This window comes from Magnolia sinica, chromosome 16 (assembly GCF_029962835.1).
Source record: "Magnolia sinica isolate HGM2019 chromosome 16, MsV1, whole genome shotgun sequence".
Lineage (NCBI taxonomy): Eukaryota > Viridiplantae > Streptophyta > Magnoliopsida > Magnoliales > Magnoliaceae > Magnolia > Magnolia sinica.
Window position 1 is genome coordinate 56508989 of NC_080588.1, and position 19633 is coordinate 56528621.

General features: G+C 41.1%; 1 protein-coding gene across 2 annotated transcripts; it reads left to right on the forward strand.

Annotated features, from left to right (window-relative positions):
* The first annotated feature begins 1689 nt into the window (after window positions 1–1689).
* On the forward strand, window positions 1690–12806 carry LOC131229062 (protein RBL). 2 transcript variants are annotated; one of them, XM_058224921.1, is made up of 5 exons: window positions 1690–2046; window positions 2145–2243; window positions 9894–10978; window positions 11662–11923; window positions 12533–12806. In XM_058224921.1, exons 1-5 carry the CDS (start codon window positions 2028–2030, stop codon window positions 12748–12750), a joined length of 1683 nt encoding a protein of 560 aa, XP_058080904.1. In that variant the 5' UTR covers window positions 1690–2027; the 3' UTR covers window positions 12751–12806. The 2 variants fall into 2 exon arrangements, with proteins under 2 accessions (XP_058080904.1, XP_058080905.1); XM_058224922.1 differs by having other exon boundaries at window positions 2156–2243.
* Window positions 12807–19633: the final 6827 nt, after the last annotated feature.

Here is a 19633-nt window from a genome sequence, read left to right on the forward strand (position 1 = left end):
GTAGCCAATCCGTTTCCGTGTACCACACACCACCAACCGGACGCGGAATTCCTGCGGAAGCCTTTCGCAGGAAGCTCCTGCGGTGGAAACCTGGGTGGGGTCCACCATGATGTTTATGAGAAATCCACTCCGGCTATACATTTTGTGAGCTCATTTTAGGATACAAGACCAAAAATGAGTGGGATCTAAGACTCAAGGGGGCCAAAAACTTGAGAATTGAACGTCCACAGTTGAAATATTCGTGGGGCCACAAGTTTTGAATCCCACTAATATTTGTGTCTCAGTAGTAATGGGGAAAGGATTGGCTACTCCCCCTGCCACCAGCCCCGTGGCTCGTGGTTGGTGCTTTGTGGCCCCATCAAGATGTATGTGTTTTATCCATTCCATTCATCCATTGTTAAAGATGGTTTTAGGGCCTGATACCAAAATTGAGAGTGGATCACACCACAGGAAAACGATAGTGATTGCATATCTACCGTTAAAATCCTCCTAAGGCCCACTGTACTGTTTATTTGACATCCAATCTGTTAATTAGGTAATATAGGAGCAGATAAAGGAAAAAAACAAATATCAACTTGCTCCAAAACTTTTATGGTCCCATAAGGTTTTCAATGGTCGACGCTCAATCGACGCTGTTTCCTGTAATATCGTCAAATTGAGACTGATATATACCTCAGGTCTTATATCATAAAATGATGTCTAAAAATAGATGGGCAGCATAGATGAAACACATAAATCATGTTAGGGCCCACCGAGCACTGACCGTCGGCCACTGGCTGGTGGCAGGGGAGGAGCCAATCCGCGTCCGTTGTACTGACGATGGAATGTAAGCATCACTGTCGACCTAGGGAGGTTTCAACGGTAATAATTTCTCTAAACACCTTTTCCTTTAATACAGCCCACTTGAATATTAGATCCTGCTCACTTTTTGTTTCATTTCCTAAAATGAGCTCACAAAGCGGATGGACGGAATAGATTTTCAATTAACGTCACGGTAGGCCCCACTCAGGTTTCCTGGCAGGAGCTTCCTGCGAAAGCCTTTTGCAGGAAATCCGCGTCCCCAACAACCTAGCTGGTGTGGGTACGTGTAGCTGGAAGACAAGCGACTGACGCTACTCGAGCTCCAAGTTGTACGAACGGTTCGACCAAATTTACATGAGCCGTATAATGATGTATTTATCATATCTACACCGTTCATCCATTTCGCGAGATCATTTTAGTTCTTGTTTCAAAAAATAAATAATTTCAAAGGCTCAAGTGGACCACACCACCTATAGAAGTGGGACAATGATTCTCACCGTTAAAACTTTTACTTTCCATCCAATCTGTTCGTAAGGTCACAAAGACCTGAAAAAACAAATATCATATTGATCCAAAATTTCTGTGACCAAAAGGGTTTCAATGGCAAGCGTTCAATCCCCCACTGCTTTTTACATTGTGGTCGACTTGATTTTTGGATCTGTCATATTTTTCTGCCCAAGCCTCAGGACTATCTCACCAAGTGGACGGACCGTTTGGATATAACTCATACGTTATGATGGGACTCATAAAACTTGGTGATGTCAGCACATCAGCCACATCGGTGGTGTGTGGTACACCAGCCAATCCGCTTCATCCCTGAGCACCGTACCAACCTCAGTAGTGGAGGAATCACTACCTAAAGGAAAGAACGTTTTCTTTTTTAAAATAGTGCGAAGTGTAGTCCTTGTATTTTCTAACATGCGCTAGGGTTCTCTTTTCCCCCCTCAAACTCAAACTGGTTCGATCTCAGGAAAAAAACAGAGAGAGAAGAAAATCGAAATTTCTGCTTTCCAAACCCCTCAAAATCTCTGCTTTCCTCATTCTTCCGTCTTCTTCTTCCCATCACACCCTAAACAAATCAACGGCTGAAAATAAAATGAAGGAAAAGGGGGAAAAATCCGTCCGTTGAAAAGCAGAATTTTGGATCTCTCTCAGAATCGCCACCACAATCCGAAACCGTCTAATGCTCAGCTAAGCTCCTTCTTCGCCTCAAGAATTCGAACGCCATGAATGTATCCATAATCGGTCAGTCGCGTTTCTACTCGCTTCTTCTCAGCTTCAATCTTGAAATTTTTTTTTTTCTAAAATTAATTTTATTAATTTTTATTTTTGGGTTTGGGAAGATCCGTTGCAGGGAGATTTTCCAGAAGTGATAGAGGAATATCTGGAGCATGGGACTATGAAATGTATCGCCTTTAACCGCAGGGGAACGCTTCTTGCAGGTAACTGTAACAGTATTCTTCTGTTGTTGTTGTTGTTTTATGAATTGGGGTGCTAGAAAATTATGTTTTTTCTATTTGGGTTGGAGAAGCCCATTCGAAAATATAAAACTGAACCCTTTGCAAAAGCACATTACAGTCTTTTAGAGAGATAATAATAGAAGCCCATTCGAAAATATAAAACTGAACCCTTTGCAAAAGCACATTACAGTCTTTTAGAGAGATAATAATAGAAGCCCATTCGAAAATATAAAACTGAACCCTTTGCATAATGGAATCCTGCCCTTTAGATTCCCTTCTAAAACATCTTCCATTCCTCTCTTCCCACACCGCCCACCAAATAGCCGCAAGAGATAATCTCCAGATTATAGATTTCTGCTTACAAAAGGAGACCCCATGCCAGGCCATAAGCAGCTGACCCGTCGAATTGGGGAAAGCCCATGATAGATTGAACCAGGAGAGAAAACAAGACCAAATCTGGCCTATGAGAGTGCAGTGACTAAATAGGTGATTGCTGATTCTTCCTCCGCCATGCAGCAAAGGCAAATGTTGGGAAGAATCATACCTTGGTTCAATAGTTCATGAAAGTGGAGAGTTTAAGATGGATGTTGCCTATAGAATTCAAGCTTGGCCTCTAGAGTTTTATGTGATCGTTGTGTACCACTCAAACTGAATGGAAAATTTTATAGGATACCTGTAGGACCAATCATGCTTTATGGATAGAATGTTGAGTAGTTAAGGAACAACAAGTTCATGGGATGAGTGTAGCTGAAATGAGGATGTTGAGTTGGAAGAGTGGCAAGCGAAGGAAGGATGGAATAAGGAATTTTCGGGTACGAGTAGCCCATATTTATGATGAATTTTGATACCTTGGGTCAATAATTCATGAAAGTGGAGAGATTAAGATGGATTTTGCCTATAAAATTCAAGCTTGGCCTGATCGTCGTGTACCACTCAAACTGAATGGAAAATTTAATAGGATAGCTATAAGACAAGTCATGCTTTATGAACAGAATGTTGAACAGTTAAGGAACAACAAGTTCATAGGATGAGTGTTTCTAAAATGAGGATGTTGAGATGGAATAGTGGCAAGACAAGGAAGGATAAAATAATAAATGAATGCATTAGAAGGAACTTGGGAGTAACACCAATAGATAATAATATGATGGAAAGTAGAATTAGATGGTTTGGTCATGTTTAATAGAGACTGATGCTCCCCAATTAGAAAGAGTGTGTTGATACAAGTTGAAGGCTCTGAAAGGGCAATGGGAAGTCTCAAAAGGACGTCGATGGAGATAGTAAGAAAAGACTTGATGATCTATGGTCTAACCAAAGGTCTGGCCCTTGATAGAGTGGAGTGGCAGAAAAAGATTCATGTAGCCGATCCCAATTAATTGGGATAAGGCTTAGATGATCATGATGATGATTCCTAGCCTAGAGAATAGAACCTGTACAATTCTCCTTGACTGATTTGTACTTGGTCAAAATTATTCCAACTTGAGTTTGATTTCAGAGTTTTTCCTAACGACCAGTTCATTCAGCACCAGTACCAAGTTGGCTCAATGGCGATGTTTAGAACCATGGTAAGGAGGTGCTAAGCCTAATTATGGAGGCCAAAGCATTATCCTAACAAAGGTGTTGAGAAGATTGTCTCACTGCATTAGACGTAAGGAATCCTTTTAAAGACCTTTGGTGCAGACCTTGTCTAGTCGGTGATGTGAGTTCATGCATAATTGAAGCAATTATCTTTCCAGATGGAAATGTTACCCCCTCATGAAAGAAATGTGTACAAAGAGATTTTGGGCTTAATAAGGAGTGGTCGCTTGTGAAGGATTATCCTAACAAAAGCTTGAGAATATTACATCATTGTAAAGGAAGTGGGTGATCCTTTGTGGCCCCTTGGTGAGATTTTATCCAGCTGATGTTGTGAGGTGACAATGACAACGCAAATGGTGCCCAAAGCCACTTTTTCACATAGAAGTGATATTCAATCTCGGTTGGTTAGGTGCCAACATGAAATGGAACTTAAGTAATTGTAGTAGTTTGAAACCAAGTTAAATGGCGAATGTCTTGCAATAAGAATCTGTATATAAGTAAGTTTATTAGTGATGGAGGTAGTGTGATGCTCACTCCCCCAAGGGACAAGGTTTGGCCTGTCTCAAGGAAGATGCAATAACCCAAAGTCTGTTGATGACCATTTGAGCAAGGAACCCAATCAACATTTGAATCGACTTTTAAATTAAGGGAACCCCATGACTAAAGAAGAATTCCCTATTTATGGTCACTTTTAATATAGAGAGGGGTATTCTCGACTATGATGAAGCGAACATCTATAGGTGTGCATAGAGATGGAAACAAAGATCATAGTGGAAGCAATGTGAGGCCAGAATATACTGAAGCCTGGCAACTCTGTGTGTGTGTGTGTGTGTGTGTGTGTGAGAGAGAGAGAGAGAGAGAGAGAGAGAGAGAGAGAGAGAGAGAGAGAGAGTAGGAAGAATAGTTAGAAAAGCCTGATGCCCTATGATGTTTAAAAAACGATTGTTGACTGATACCAATAATGATATTCAAGTCCTTATATGTGTGATTGATGGATGAGACGAGGTAAATATAATTGGAGCCCTGGTGGTAACCATGGTATTGTTTGATGTGGAAGCTGCCCACTAATGGAGGCGGTATTGAACTAGGATAAAGGTGCTCACTAATGAGAGCATGGAGGATCCAGTTACCCTGGACTAGCCAAGTCAGCCCTTATTTGTAATCGTGTATAAACTTCCATGGGGTTCATATTTATTCAAGCTCTTGGAATTTTCTAATTCTTGGGTTCAATGTGTTATCATAGTATTAAAGTTGCAAAGTTAGATAGAGTTTAATGATTGCTTTGCCTACTAAACTTGTACACTGGACCTGATTTGTCAAATTGGTCAATTTATTTTTATGAATTTGATGGTACCCTTAGTAAATTAGTGAGTGGCCAAATTTGTGTACGATCCCTTAGTAAACAGGGTGATTTGTATTTGTTCTTGAAGTTGACTGTTTCAAATGAGCATTTTCTGATTATTTGTGCATTTCATGGAGAATTGAAATTACGAAATCTGTATGGTGTCTGTTGTAAAAGAAAGTCAGTGTTCCTCTTATCCTCTCATTTAGATTGCACATACAAAAAGAATTTGTGCAATGCAAGAAAATCGAAATCCACTTCCAGGCACCTACATGGATAGATCACACCGCCACCACCACTAGGCATCTGCTGAGCATCTGTCAAACACACGCAATGGTCCTTGAGATTTTGAAAACATTTATTATATCGTATCCTTGCTTTGTAGTTTATATATATGACAGTTTCTAGTGGTCATTAAGACATCAATTCAATTCTTTTTCTTTTTTCTTTTTTCTTTTTTCTTTTTCTTTTTTTAGTAAGCTGGTGATGACCTGTGCTTTAAATAGCTACGGCATGTAGCGTGTAGCTTATGCTATGTAGCTCATGAAAATAGCTTAAGTAGCGTGTAGCCTTTGCTACATGATTAATTTGCATACACTACACACTACATAGACTAGCTACACGCTACATAATTCATGTGACAAGTTATTTTTCACTGCAACATTAAATCAATTAATGTTTTTAAGGATTTTTTACATTTTTCTATTTTCAATAAAAAATAGTTAATATTTCAATGCTTTTAGTAAAGTTAGTGCAAGCAAGCTCAACCTTGATTAAAAATCTAGAAGAAGTGTATAGCTTACGCTATACGCTATGTAGCTTATGTTATATGCTTTAGAGGGGTGAATGCTACACTACATGCTATTTGCTATTTAAAACACTGGTGATGACTATAGCTGCCTTGGACAATGCCTGCATTGCAGATTAAGAATATAACTATAGCTTCTGAAATATTGTCCCGATGTGCCCGCCAACATTTAAGTAGAACTCGTTGATGTTCTCATGTTGCTCTTAAAATGTCATGGAATGTTGCATGGATAGTACAACATGAAATTGTGCAGAAACATTTCAACGAGTGCAGTTTAATTGGCAAGTTTTTTTTTTTTTTTTTTTTGTTGAATTTCTAATGTAGAGCAGGAATTCAATTTAAGATACAACCTAGAGACAAAGAACCCAGATTTTTTCTTATTATATCAGCCAAATAGATGGCTACCTGTTTTCCTGTGGAACTGCAATCCTTATCCGACATATCATCAGCATCATCATCTAAGCCTTGTACCAACTAATTGGAGTCGGCTACATGAGTCCTGTTCTGCCATTCCACCATGTCATGGACCATATCCTCAGTTACCATGTGCTTGACCTCATGGGAAGCTGGAGATTCCCATGAGGTCAAGCTCTGTGGGTTCCACCGTGCATTTGGTGGGTCCCCTCTAGGTTATGGAATGTCCCAAAAATCAGGCATATCTGGAACTGAGGTGGGCCACACAATCTGAAACCATGTGAAATCATGTCTAAAACATCTAAAAGCACTTAGGGGGGTTTGAGGGTTCCACAGTTCCATGTGGTTGAGCTCATGGGAGCTTCCCATGAGGTCAAGCTTTGTGGGTTCCACTGTGATGTGTCTTGGACATCCACACTGCATTTGGTGGGTCCCCTCTAGGTTATGGAATGTCCCAAAAATCAGCCATATCTGGTACTGAGGTGGGCCACAATTTGAAACCATGTGAAATCATGTCTAAAACATTTAAAAGCACTTAGTGGGGCCCACTTGACTTTTGGAATGGCCTGAAATTTAGCGTGACCCCTCAGTACCATGTGGTTGAGCTCATGGGAGCTTCCCATGAGGTCAAGCTCTGTGGGTTCCACCGTGATGTGTCTCGGATATCAACACCGTGCATTTGGTGGATCCCCTCTAGGTTATGGAATGTCCCAAAAATCAGGCATATCTGGAACTGAGGTGGGCCACACAATCTAAAACCATGCGAAATCATGTCTAAAACATCTAAAAGCACTTAGTGGGGCCCACTTGAGTTTTGGAATGGCCCGAAATTTGGTGTGACCCCTCATCCAAGTGGAACACACGATGGATGGGTTGGATGTCTGAACCACATCTCAGTGGGTCCTATAAACAATCAGGAGGGTTGCAATGGGTGGCATGCACTCTCAACTGTTGTTATGGTGTGCCCACCTAAGCCTTGGATTGGCCTGATTTTTAGGCCCATGGCTCACCATGGAATGGTGCATTTAATGCATGGTGTGGATGTCTAAGACACATGACAATGGGGCCATAGAGTTCGACCTCTTGGGAAGCTCCCAATCTCACCGACTTGTTACCTCCATATATATATGGAAGGAGGGAACATGTCAGTGAGATTGGAGATCTGGTCCCAATCAGGTTCCTTGAGAGTTTTCGTCCCTGGATTTCTTATATTTGAACCAAGGTTAAACCTGTCTTTTAGGGCCCGTTTGGCCGGGTGGATTGGAAGGGATTGAATGGTAATAGGGTGGATGGCATGGATTTCTAGGTAATGATGGTGTTGTCAGTGGATTGTCTGGAGATCCATGGGATTGATATATCCCTGGATTGCTATATGCAGTCTGTTTGGCGCGCCCGGCCAATCCCGGTATTAAACCTTCTCATCCCTTCTAATCCCTCACACCAAACACGTCCCAGGCAAATTTGAAGGATGAGGGTGGATTTGATGGGATTTAAATGTAATGATGGTGTTGTCAGCGGATTGTCTTGAGATACATGGGATTGGGATCAGATCACCGACTCTGTTTGGCACGCCAGGCCAATCCCGGGATTTGACTTCCAATCCCTTGCAATACCATCCAAACCCTTCCAATCCGACTGGCCAAACGGGCCCTTATGAATTCAAATTCCAACAACTCTAACGCCATGTAGGTTGTCCTAGTAATGGTTACTTACAAATCATCTGACCGTACTGAGTGAGATAAGAGTCTAAAGTACATGGTCTGCACCCAATTGCCAGCCTCCATGTAGGCCATTGCTATGCCTGAAAATATGCCATTGGAGATGTTAGCTTTCATTTTCCATTGTAAACACTTAAAACTATGTAGCTCAGAAAGAGATGCGTGTTGATGCTGTTATAGTTTGGATTTTAACTAACTACAATATGAGAGTATTATAGATATTTTAGTTGAAAATATGCCCTGTACCATGGTCTTAACCTACCTATTAGAATTTCTGTATACAATTCAGTTTAGAATGGTTTCTCTAGTTAGTTTTTGGATGTACTCCCAACTCGTGTCTGGTGGGGCTTCCTGAGGGAAACTTATTGCTCCTGATGTTTGAGGCGGTTGCTAAAAGCAACTCTTATTAAGTGCCTAAAAATGAAACTTATTGAATGGTTTCTCCTAGTCAAACTAAGCCATTAATCCGATGGCCCTCCTCTTGATTGGATCATTCCCAGAATATCCTCTTAATTGGTCAACTCTAACCTTGTTGGCATGCAAATACATGATCAAAAGAAAATGCACAAAGAAACCATATTCAATGGATGAAAGACCAAAGAGTCAATGGCTAGGATCTTCAAATTTGGGAGAGTTTGGAGGAATGGTCCATCCATGAGGGCCATCAGATCAATGGCTTGGATAGACCAACCATAGCCCCACATCTACAAACTAAGTTCCATACTATGAGGAAGTTTCCTGTTTGGAATGAATTGGGAACGCAGCCTCCTGCAATTAATATTAAATGGGTTATCAACAATGTTGTCAAATCGCATATGTGATTGCATGCGATCAGCATATGCTGTTCGCATATGCGATCGCACAATCGCATATGCCATGGCATATTTTTTTTCAAAAAAAAAAGAAAAAAATTCTAAAAATTCTATTAAAAAAAAAAAAGAAAAAAAGGGAAAAACTCGTCTAATTAGTACACATGATTGGATTGGGTTATTTTACTTATTTCATTATAGTTTGAGTGTTTCATTAAGTGATATATTTAATTACTTATATTATATTATATAAATTTTAACAAAACAATCAACAAGCTACATTAAAAGATAACTAATTATTGTAAACTTCGAACAAAGAAATTTTAATGATAAATGGATAACTTGAAACAACTTACAAGTTATAATTTACAACTTAATTTACAAAAAGTAAGCACAACTTATAAAATACAAAAAATAAACATAATTGAAATAATTGTAGAGAGATTAGAGTAAGAAAGAAAGAGGTGTAAGAGAGAAAGAGTAAGAGATTTAGAGCTTTGGAGTAAAGAATAGTGAAAATGGAGGGGATATGAATGCCTAATTATAGGCAAGTGTTCTCCAATTTGAAAAAATAAAAAATAAAAATAAAAATCTTCGGCTCTTGGCTATTGGGAACTATGCGATCGCATATTTATCGCATATAAAAGTATGCCATGGCATACTTGCTAGGATCGCATATGCCATCATGGCATATCCGATTTGATCAATAGTATGCGCATATGTGATCGCATTTGATAACAATGGTTATCGATTTGTTTCACAGTGTTTCCAAGCTTCAGATTCTTGTAAACAAGAATTTTGAGATATTAAGTATTTTGTGCCACTTCTATCATTCAGCATCAATTCCTCAGTTTTGTATAACATCGTCGATAAAAATTTCTGCGGCCATTATTTGTCATGGTGATGTAATTACAGTCTGAATCTTGTGGTTCAATATTGACAATTGGATGTGATTGTTTTGTTCAGCTGGGTGTCATGACGGTAGCTGTGTTATCTGGGATTTTGAGACCCGAGGAATTGCTAAGGAGCTCCGCGATAAAGATTGCACTTCAGCAATCACAAGCGTTTGTTGGTCAAAGTACGGTCACCACATACTCACTTCAGCCACCGACAAGTCCTTGACACTCTGGAACGTTGTCGATGGGGAGAAGGTAGCCCGTGTAATGCTGCCGAATGTTACGTTGCATGCCCGCCTCCATCCGGGCTCCTACTTTCCTTCCACCTGCTTGGCGTGCCCGCTTTCATCTGCACCTATCCTTGTAGACTTGAACACCGGGAGCACGACTGTGCTGCCAGTTTCGATATCTGATGTGGGCGCTGAAGCAATCCCTCCTTCACGCAACAAATTTGCTGATGGGTCCCCTGCCATCAGAGTAATTCCAGCGACTTTCAACAAGCATGGGGATCTGATATATGTTGGGAATGCAAATGGGGAAATACTTATAACTGATTCCAAGAATACCCACGTCCGTGCAGTGGTTCCCATTTCAGGTGTTGTGATTAAGCATATCATTTTCAGCAGGAATGGGCAGTACCTGCTCACAAATTCGAATGATAGGACCATCCGGGTCTATGAGAATCTTCTGCCCCTGAAAGATGGGGCACAGGCTCTTGATGAACTCAGTAGCAGTGAGGCCGAGTTGGAAGGGATTGAGAAGTTGAAGGCTGTGGGGTCCAAGTGCTTGGTGCTTTTCCAGGAATTTCAGGATTCTGTCACTAAGATCCAATGGAAGGCCCCCTGTTTTAGCGGCGATGGTGAGTGGGTGGTCGGCGCATCTGCTACTAAAGGGGACCACAAGATTTATATATGGGGCAGGGCTGGGCATCTAGTGAAGTTCCTAGAAGGTCCTAAAGAAGCCTTGTCGGATCTGGCTTGGCATCCGGTCCACCCCATTCTGGTCTCCCTTTCTGTGAAGGGTCTAGTCTATATATGGGCCAAGGACTATACAGAGAACTGGAGTGCGTTCGCTCCCGATTTCAAAGAGCTTGAGGAAAACGAAGAATATGAAGAGAGAGAAGATGAGTTTGATTTGATGCCCGATACTGAAAAGGTAAAATGAGAACACAATGGAATCCTGATACATGGAGACATGTACAGTGTGCAGAGGACCATGGTTTGGTGATCTGGACCGTTGATCTGATGGGCCCTACCGTGGATGGGTGATGCTCTACTCTAATTGATCTTCCTGATTTGAAGATCCTAGTCATTCAAGTTTTGGCCTTTTCGTCACAACCATGGATGTAATTTGTAAGTCTCATCCCAAGAAATAAAAAATAAAAAATAAAATAAAAAACATTCTTCAGAAGGATCTGTTGGTCAAAATTCTTGTGTTGGGGCTCCCTCCCAATCATTTCATTTCTCAGTGATCACTGAGTCTACCAATAACAAACAAGTGACCCAGAGCATAGCAGCTTTGGTCCGGAAAAGACAGTATTATGACCAATTTCACCGCATTCACATCAAATCATCCATCAGTTCAAATGCCGTTTTTCCACCGTCCAGATTATAGTAGTAGTGAGCCCCTTTAACTATCTATTCATGGGCCACTCAAGTCTCAGGATTTTCCATCGTTGGGGGTTCTCATAAGATCAATAGTCTGTATCACCAGACTGGGTTTGGATTGGCTTATCAGGACAATACACGTGTCCTGCTGCCTTGCTGCCCTTCTCCCCTCATGTTTCCCGTCTTTCTTTGGGCAGTTTGCTTGCATCTAACATTGAGGCATTCATTCAGGTGAAAGAATTGGACGTTAATGAAGATGAGGAAGTCGATATCGTGACAGTGGATAAGGATTCAGCTTTTAGCGATTCAGATACGTCTCAGGAAGAACTTTGTTTCTTGCCAGCTATTCCTTCTCCAGACATCCCCGAACAGCAAGACAAGTTTGTCGGAAGTTCGACAAAGTTAGAAGACAGCACTCATTCCGGATCTCCGCTTTCCGAGGAGGCGGGACAGAATGGGCAAGAGGATAATCTGGAGTTGAGCCCAGTTGAAGGTAACATCCTCTCTGTTTTCTTTCAATTCGCGTTGATGTCTTTGACAACCTTTCATTGTAATCTTTCAAGTGTTACGTGAGCCATCGGTTAAAAAATCATGGGTTGTGCACAAGCCCTGGTCATTGTGCTTGATTTGGATGCAGAATTAAAAATTGGATTTTTTTTATTTTTTTTTTTGGGATGATATATGGCATACTTTATGCTTCTAGGATACTTGACCTGAGTTCATGGCATCTTTGTTCAGCGCTCCAGTTGGTTCATGTAGGACCCCCTGTTTGCCCCCACCATGGGTGAGTGGTGGACAACATTCTACTCCAACAAACAACTGCAGCCATCTGACCAGTGTATTTTTTTTATTTTTTCACATTGTCAATGGACTGTCAGGTCGTCGGCTGTAGGTTTTGTTAGACCACCCTTGTTCAGCCAAACAATCAGATGGCCAGGGTTGTTTGAGGGAGTTCTTTTGCAGCACCACTCTGCCCAGGTGGGCCCTGCCTTTCCGGAATACTGGTTAGAGCTGAAAATGTCATCGATTCAGAGCAAACATCACACAATTGTGAAAGTTTGGTGTACTGTTTTCGAGTTTTAATGTGATTATGCTTGTGCAGTGGTTGGTAATTCAATCGCGGATGATATGGGAACGAACGGACGTGTGAAAAGAAAGCGGAAGCCATCAGAGAAGGGGTTGGAGATGCAGGCTGAGAAGGGTCGAAAGCCCTTGACGAAGATAAAGCCTTCTGGTAAGTCTTCGAAAGCTAGAAATAAATCTGGGGAGGGACAGGATACATTGCTATTTGAGGATGATGTAACTGATGAATACATGTAGATTTATCATCTTTCATTTCTTCTTATATTTCTTTCATAGCGGAGTTTCTGTTTGCACCCAGAGTCGGTGTGCATGTATTACCCGACTTTCAAAAATGGCAAGCAGGGACCTAACATGCATTTCACAAGAAATTTTGAAATTTTGGAAGTTGAAATGCTGCTAGATTCCCGCCAACCATCTTTTAATGGTGAGGGATGAAATAGGGGCAATGACTCTTGGCTTGCGTTGTGGGCGTATTCCGGCGGCGCCTTTCTTTCTTTGAGTTTACTGGTTAAGAAGTCTAGTTGCAGAATTAAAGTAGTGAATGAGCTCACTCGTGAGTCAGGATCTAGGCATCTTGCCACGACTGTGGGCCCTACAGGATTGAATGGTCCAATGATTTGAACCGTACATATTATAGTTACTACTATAAAATAAGTGACTATGCCATAATCAAGCTTCATTTATTGTAATGGCGCTTTCTACTGTACCGTTAGCATTTCTCCCCTTGCAATCTTGCTGAGTCGAGTTGACTCGGTTGAGTTTTTGAGTCGACCCACCGAGTTTTAGAACAGTGCTTAACATGTGGGGCCCAGTTGTTGGCAGGTACAAGCTGGATTCTGACTTGGAACAGGCAAAACGAACTCTAGTGAAATGTGTTAATCCAGTTGGGTCAGAGTGCATGAAGATTGCCTTGTTTGGGTAGGTGGACCCCACATCGATTGATCTGGGCCATTGGTTGAAGATTGGACACACCTATTCAATACGGGTGACGCTCCATTGTACTCATATCTTAAGGGCCTTTACACGCAGCACGCGTGCCAAACTGTATGGTGATCATCTTCCCACTTTACATGGGGGAGCGGTTTGGGTGGATCCCTGTGGGGCCCATTGAGATGTATGTGCCTTACATCTACACCGTCCATCCATTTTGACAGCTCATTTTAGGGCACGATCTCAAAATTAAAGTAGATCCAAATATTATGTGGACCATACCACGGGGAACAATCGTGATTGAATCCCCACCATTAAAAACTTCATAGGGCTACTGGAATGATTATTTGCCACCCAACATGTTGATAAGGTCACAAAGACCTGGATGAAGAGACCACACAAGAATCATCTTGATCTAAAGCTTTTGTGGCCCACGAGAAGTTTTTAACGGTTGATTACCACTGTTTCCAGTATCATGGTCCACCTGAGAATTTGATCTGCCTCATTTTTGGGATCAGACCCTGAAATGATTTTTCAAAACGGATGGACGGTGTGGATATAAGGCATATACATCACGCGCCTGCCCTCAAAGCACTATGAGTTTGGTGCTCCTTGTTGCATTCAGACACTTAGACAGTCCAACTGATCAATCTGGACCCTTCAAAATACATTTCTGGGTCTCTAGTTTGAAAGTCACAGTAGCCAGGTTATCTGATCCATCCATAAGTTGGCCTTCCTTTTCTCATGGCCACCCGGTTTCCAAGCCTTGGATGGGATGGTTAGGAATCTTTTATAGAAATGATTATTTAGAGTCATAAGCAACCCATGGTGGGCCCTAACGATTAGACGGCTCAGATTGTTCATTAGGTCTGCCGTTCCATAAATATTGAACGGATTGTCCAAGTGCCCCAATGCAACAAGGGACTATATAACTCATGGTGCTCTATGAGCACCGGCGTTGGAAGTGGGCCATGTGGGGTCCACCTTTGGCAATCACTAGATTGTCTGCTACCTCTCCTGCAGGAGCTAGGTGGACCCCACTGAGATGTCCGTGAGAAATCTATCCTGTCCATCAGTTTCTTCAACTCATATTAGGACATGATCCCAGAAATGAGCTAGATCCAAAACTCAAGTGGATCACACTACAGGGAACAGTGGGGATGAAACGCCTGCCTACCGTGGAAACTTTCAGGGGAACACACAAATTTTAGATCAAGATAATATTGGTGTTTTCAGTTCCTCTCGGTTAGATTGACCTTATGAATGGTTTGGATGCCATATAAACATTGGCTGGGATGGTTCCAATGGTGGGCATTTTCATCCCCAGTTTTTCCTGTAGTGTGGTCCGTTAAAATTTTTAATCTGGCTTATTTTTGGGATTATGTCTTATTATGAGCTGGAGAAACTGATGGATGGGGTAGATTTCTCACAAACATCTCGGTTAGTCCCATGTAGCTTTGATGTTACAAGCAACTCTCTAACCACCACTGAATCATGGACCCATTTAACAAAATTCTAAAATTAATTTATAAATTGTCACGTGAGAAAAGGAAAAATGCTTACAAAATAAATGAAACTAAAGTAAGTGATGAAACTCATTGAGAAATAAAAAGGGTGTGATGGGTTGAGCACTGCAATTAATGAAATGAATCTCGTTGATATGATGTCTTAAATTCGTAAATCAATAGGTATATAGATGACAATTCAATGCCATTGAGTAGACTTAGATGCCATCAAAGACTATTCGATGCTATCGGAAAATTTTAAAAAATCAATGTTTTATTGCTAGAACGTTTTGGTATTTAATTATGTTGATGTGGAAATTTGGTAAGCCTTCTTTGAACTTTTGAATGCTTGCACAAAGAACATACAAAGGAGACCCTCGCTAGAGCTAGGGATGTTAAAGTCAGGCTAGGGAATCTGGGTCTAGTCGAGAATATGGTTTTTGGCTTAGAGTCGTGTGTACCTTTCACCATTATAGACGCTCCTTCTTATAGGTAAGAGATGGTGGTAGAATGGAGGCGGTTCCTTTGTTTGGTAGGTGTGTGTTGTGGAGGCATTCGGATTCTGTTCTTGTCGCAGGAATTTTTCAAGATCCTCGGCTGGGATCTCGGGTGGATTCTATGTTGGGATGTATAGCTAGATCTTCGGCTGAGATTTCAGGTAGTTGGCGTCGTCATCAGGTCGGAACCTTCAATGGTAAGGTCATGCCGACCTGGGGTCGTGACGACCTGGGATAATGATCTTTTGGGGCAATATCGTTTCGGGGTCGTGCTGACTTGGGCCCATGCTGGCCTGGATTCCTTGTGAACGATGGCCGAGGCCTATTTGGTCTCAGGCTCTCCGACTTGCCTTTAGAAGTGGTCGTGGAGTCGAGTCCGAACTGGTTCCCTGTTTGGAAGTGGTGTCTTAAACTGCTCCGGTTGTCGGTCCAGCTTCCTTAGTACATGGGTTTCTGATCTAACCTTATCTTTATTGGTCGATTTATTTTCCCCATAACAAGTTCTATAATATCAAAGGGGTTCGATGCCATCGACAATTTGTCGATGCCATCGAAGGTGCGATTGAACAATCACATAGAGTTACGCGGAGTTGCGTAAGTATGGAATTTGTTTTCTATTTCGATTATGATTCTCATAGAGGCTATATATGGGTGTAATCGAGAATATGGTGTATCTCAGAGCTTTTAATTTGTTCTAAAGGGTTTCAAAGGCTTGTAAGGGAGATTCGAGGTTTGTTCAAATCAAGTAATATCTATCTCTTATAAATTTTTTTTTGCTTTTATAGTGCATTACTGTCGCTTTTTGCCGTAGTTTTTTTCCGCATGAGTTTTTCCATGTTAAATTTGGAGTGTTTGTGATTATACTTGTTGTGCGATTAGAATACTTTACTTGATTCATCTCTGTGTGCTTCCACGATCTCTCAATAAGTGGTATCAGAGCTAACGTTGGGGCATAGATTGAATCTAAAAGCATAGTATCAATGACTTCTAATCCTAAGTTCGATGTTGAGAAATATTTTTTGAAAAATAATTTTGAACTTTTGAAGGTTAAGATGACCGGTCTCCTAGTTCAGCAAGGATTGAATGATGCACTCCTTAAGAAGCGGCCGAAATCTGTGACAGATGATGATTGGAATAAGATGGATAAGAAAGCAAGAACTTCTATCCAATTGTGTCTAATAGATGAGGTCTTTTACAATATCATGAGAGAAAAAAATGTAGCAAGTACATAGGCGAAATTAGAGAACATCTACACGAACAAATCTCTTGAGAATCCCTTGTACTTGAAGCTTCAGTTGTTCAATCTAAAGATGACAGAGAGGGCTGATGTTAAGGCCCACATTAGTAACTTTAACAAGATTATTTGCAAATTGATAGATGTGAAGGAAATGGTGAAAGATGAGGATCAAGCATGTATCCTTTTGAACTCTCTCCCGACTTCGTATGAGTCATTCAAGGACTCGTTGTGCACTGGTAAATCAACCATTAGCGTCGATATCGTTATCTCAGCCCTTCAAGGAAAGGCGATGAGAAAGAAAAGCGGTGATGTGGGCGCCTCTACTGATGCATTGATTACAAGGGGACAGAATTCTGAGCCGGACAATAGATCTTCTCGATCGAGGTCCAAATCTAAGGGCAATAGCAAATGTAAGTTAAAGTGTTGGAATTGTAGGATGTCTGGACACATGAAAAAGGATTGCACAAATCCCAATGTTAAGAAAGAAAACTCAGAGGCTTTTTCAAGGAAGGTCAACACTACAGGATTTGATGAAGGTATGAGTGGTTACGATGTGTTGTCAGTGTCTGTGGTCGGATATGATGACCATAGGGACAAGTGGATTTTGGATTTTGAATTTTGGGGCATCATATCACATGACTCCTCATCGGAGTTGGTTCACAAGTTACAGAGAGTGCAATAGTGGCCAGGTATTTATGAGCAATGATAATGCCTGTATTGGATCGGTGCGCATTAAGATGTTTGATGGCATAGAGCGTACCTTAACTGATGTGAGACACGCTCCTGATATGAGGAAGAGCTTGATATATCTTGGAGCACTTGAAGGGGCTTGGGTGTAAATTCACCGGCTTTGATTGTATCTTTAAGGTTTCAAAGGGGGCACTCGTTGTCATGAATGCACAAATGAGTGAGAATCTTTACAAGTTGATTGAGAGCACCACATTGGGTAGAGCCGCAACATTTTTAGCGGATTCCACGTCTGCACCTACGTGGCATGTACGCTTGGGCCACATGAGCGAGCGAGGCATAAATGTACTTTCTGACAGTTGTTTAATTCCAGTTTTAAAATATTTTGATTTAAGTATATGTGAGCATTGTATATATGGTAAACATCCAAAGTTATCTTTTAAATCTGGAAAACATGTATGTAATAATGTTCTTGATTATGTGCATTCTAACATATGGGGGCTGTCGTCCATGGTTTCTGGTGGAGGGTCATCATGGTTTGCCACGTTCATCAACGATTAATCGTGGAATGTATGAGTCTATTTTATGAAAAATAAATCTGATGTTTTTACCATCTTCAAGCAATAGAAGGCGAAGATAGAAAAATAGACATGGAAAAAAGTGAAGGTACTAAGGACGGATAATAGTGACGAATTCACTTCTGGGGAATTCAATCAATACTATAAGGATGAAGGGATCGTGAGACACAACACAGTCCGCCACACACCAGAGCAGAATGGTGTGGCTGAGCGGATGAATCAAACTCTTTTGGAGAGGGCCCGATGTATGATCAATAATGTTGGGTTGGGCAAGGAATTATGTATTGAGGCTGTTAACATGGCTTGTTACTTGGTGAATCAATCCCCTTCTATGGCAATTGATTGTAAGATTCCAGAAGAAGTGTGAAGTAGTTAGCAGGTAGACTACTCGGGACTGCGAGTATTTGGTTGCGATGCTTACTCTCATGTATCGTTAGTTGAGAGAGATAAGCTAGACCAACGGACTAAGAAATACATCTTTGTCAGCTATGAAGGTGGTGTGAATGAGTACAAGCTGTATGACCAGGTCATACGAAAAACCATCCTTAGCTGTGACGTCAAATTCGACGAAGGATCCTTGTTCCGTAAGGATGATCACGAGGAACCGAAAAAGTTGGTGGTGGATGCTCAGTTAAACAAAGATGAGACACAGACTGAGACAGAGATGCAGATAGAGGTACAAGAGAAGGTGAAGCAACTACCTGTGAGAAGGAATCCCCCACTAGATCGTAGGTTACTGGTGTGATACATGGATGAATCTAATGTCGATATGCCCTCATTACATATGAGGGGGATTTGTTTATTCTTCAAGAGTCTCTTGATGAGTGAGATGCCAAAAAGTGGAAGGCTGTGGCAGATGATGAGATGGACTCTTTATACAAGAACGAGGCGTAGGAGTTGGTGGAGCTTTCCATCGGCCGAAAAACGATCCGATGCAAGTGGATCTTCAAGAAGAAACATGATAGGTACAAGGTAAGGTTGGTAGCAAAGTGATACGTTCAAAGGGAAGGTGTTGACTTCATTGATATATTCGTGTTAGTTATGAAGTAAGTGTCTATCAGATTCATATTGGCGCTAGTTGCCCAATATGATCTTGAGCTAGAGCAATTGGATGTGAAGACTGCTTTCCTACATGGGGAATTACAAGAGCAGATTTACATAAAGCAACTAGAAGGCTTCGAACTAAAAGGCGCGGAGAACAAGGTTTACATGTTGAAGAGGCCATCCACATGATGAACGGATGAAAGTTTCACGTACAATATGGTGGCCCCAACAAAACTTGTCTATTTCACCAAGCTTGCATAAAACAGGCGTTGTAAAGTACTCCAGTCTTATTCCACATGCACGACCAAAAGCATTTATTTCTCCTTTTCATGCAATCTCTCTCTGTTTAGAATTTCCTTTTGTTTCTAAAATTCAAACCATACCAATATCTATCACTTTTCTTAATAGGAAACTTTATATGAAATTCAAATATTCAACATATCTCGTATACCCTTTTAAAACCCCGGTAGATTCCAAAATCTCTTTCAGTTTCCTTCTCTTTCTAAAACTCAAACACTCCAATAACCTCTATCATTTCTTTTAAGTATCTCTGAAATCTATAAAATCCCCTTGAACCCTTTAATTCTTTTTCAAGGTTTCGAGATCTTCCATCTTCTTTCAAGATAGATAGATTACTAAGAG

Bases quoted from the DNA above. Each gene is read 5' to 3' on its own strand.
- LOC131229062 (XM_058224921.1), top strand. The intron at 2,244-9,893 runs GTAACTGTAACA...TGTTTTGTTCAG, and splicing joins CAGGGGAACGCTTCTTGCAG to CTGGGTGTCATGACGGTAGC. The intron at 11,924-12,532 runs GTAACATCCTCT...ATGCTTGTGCAG, and splicing joins GGAGTTGAGCCCAGTTGAAG to TGGTTGGTAATTCAATCGCG.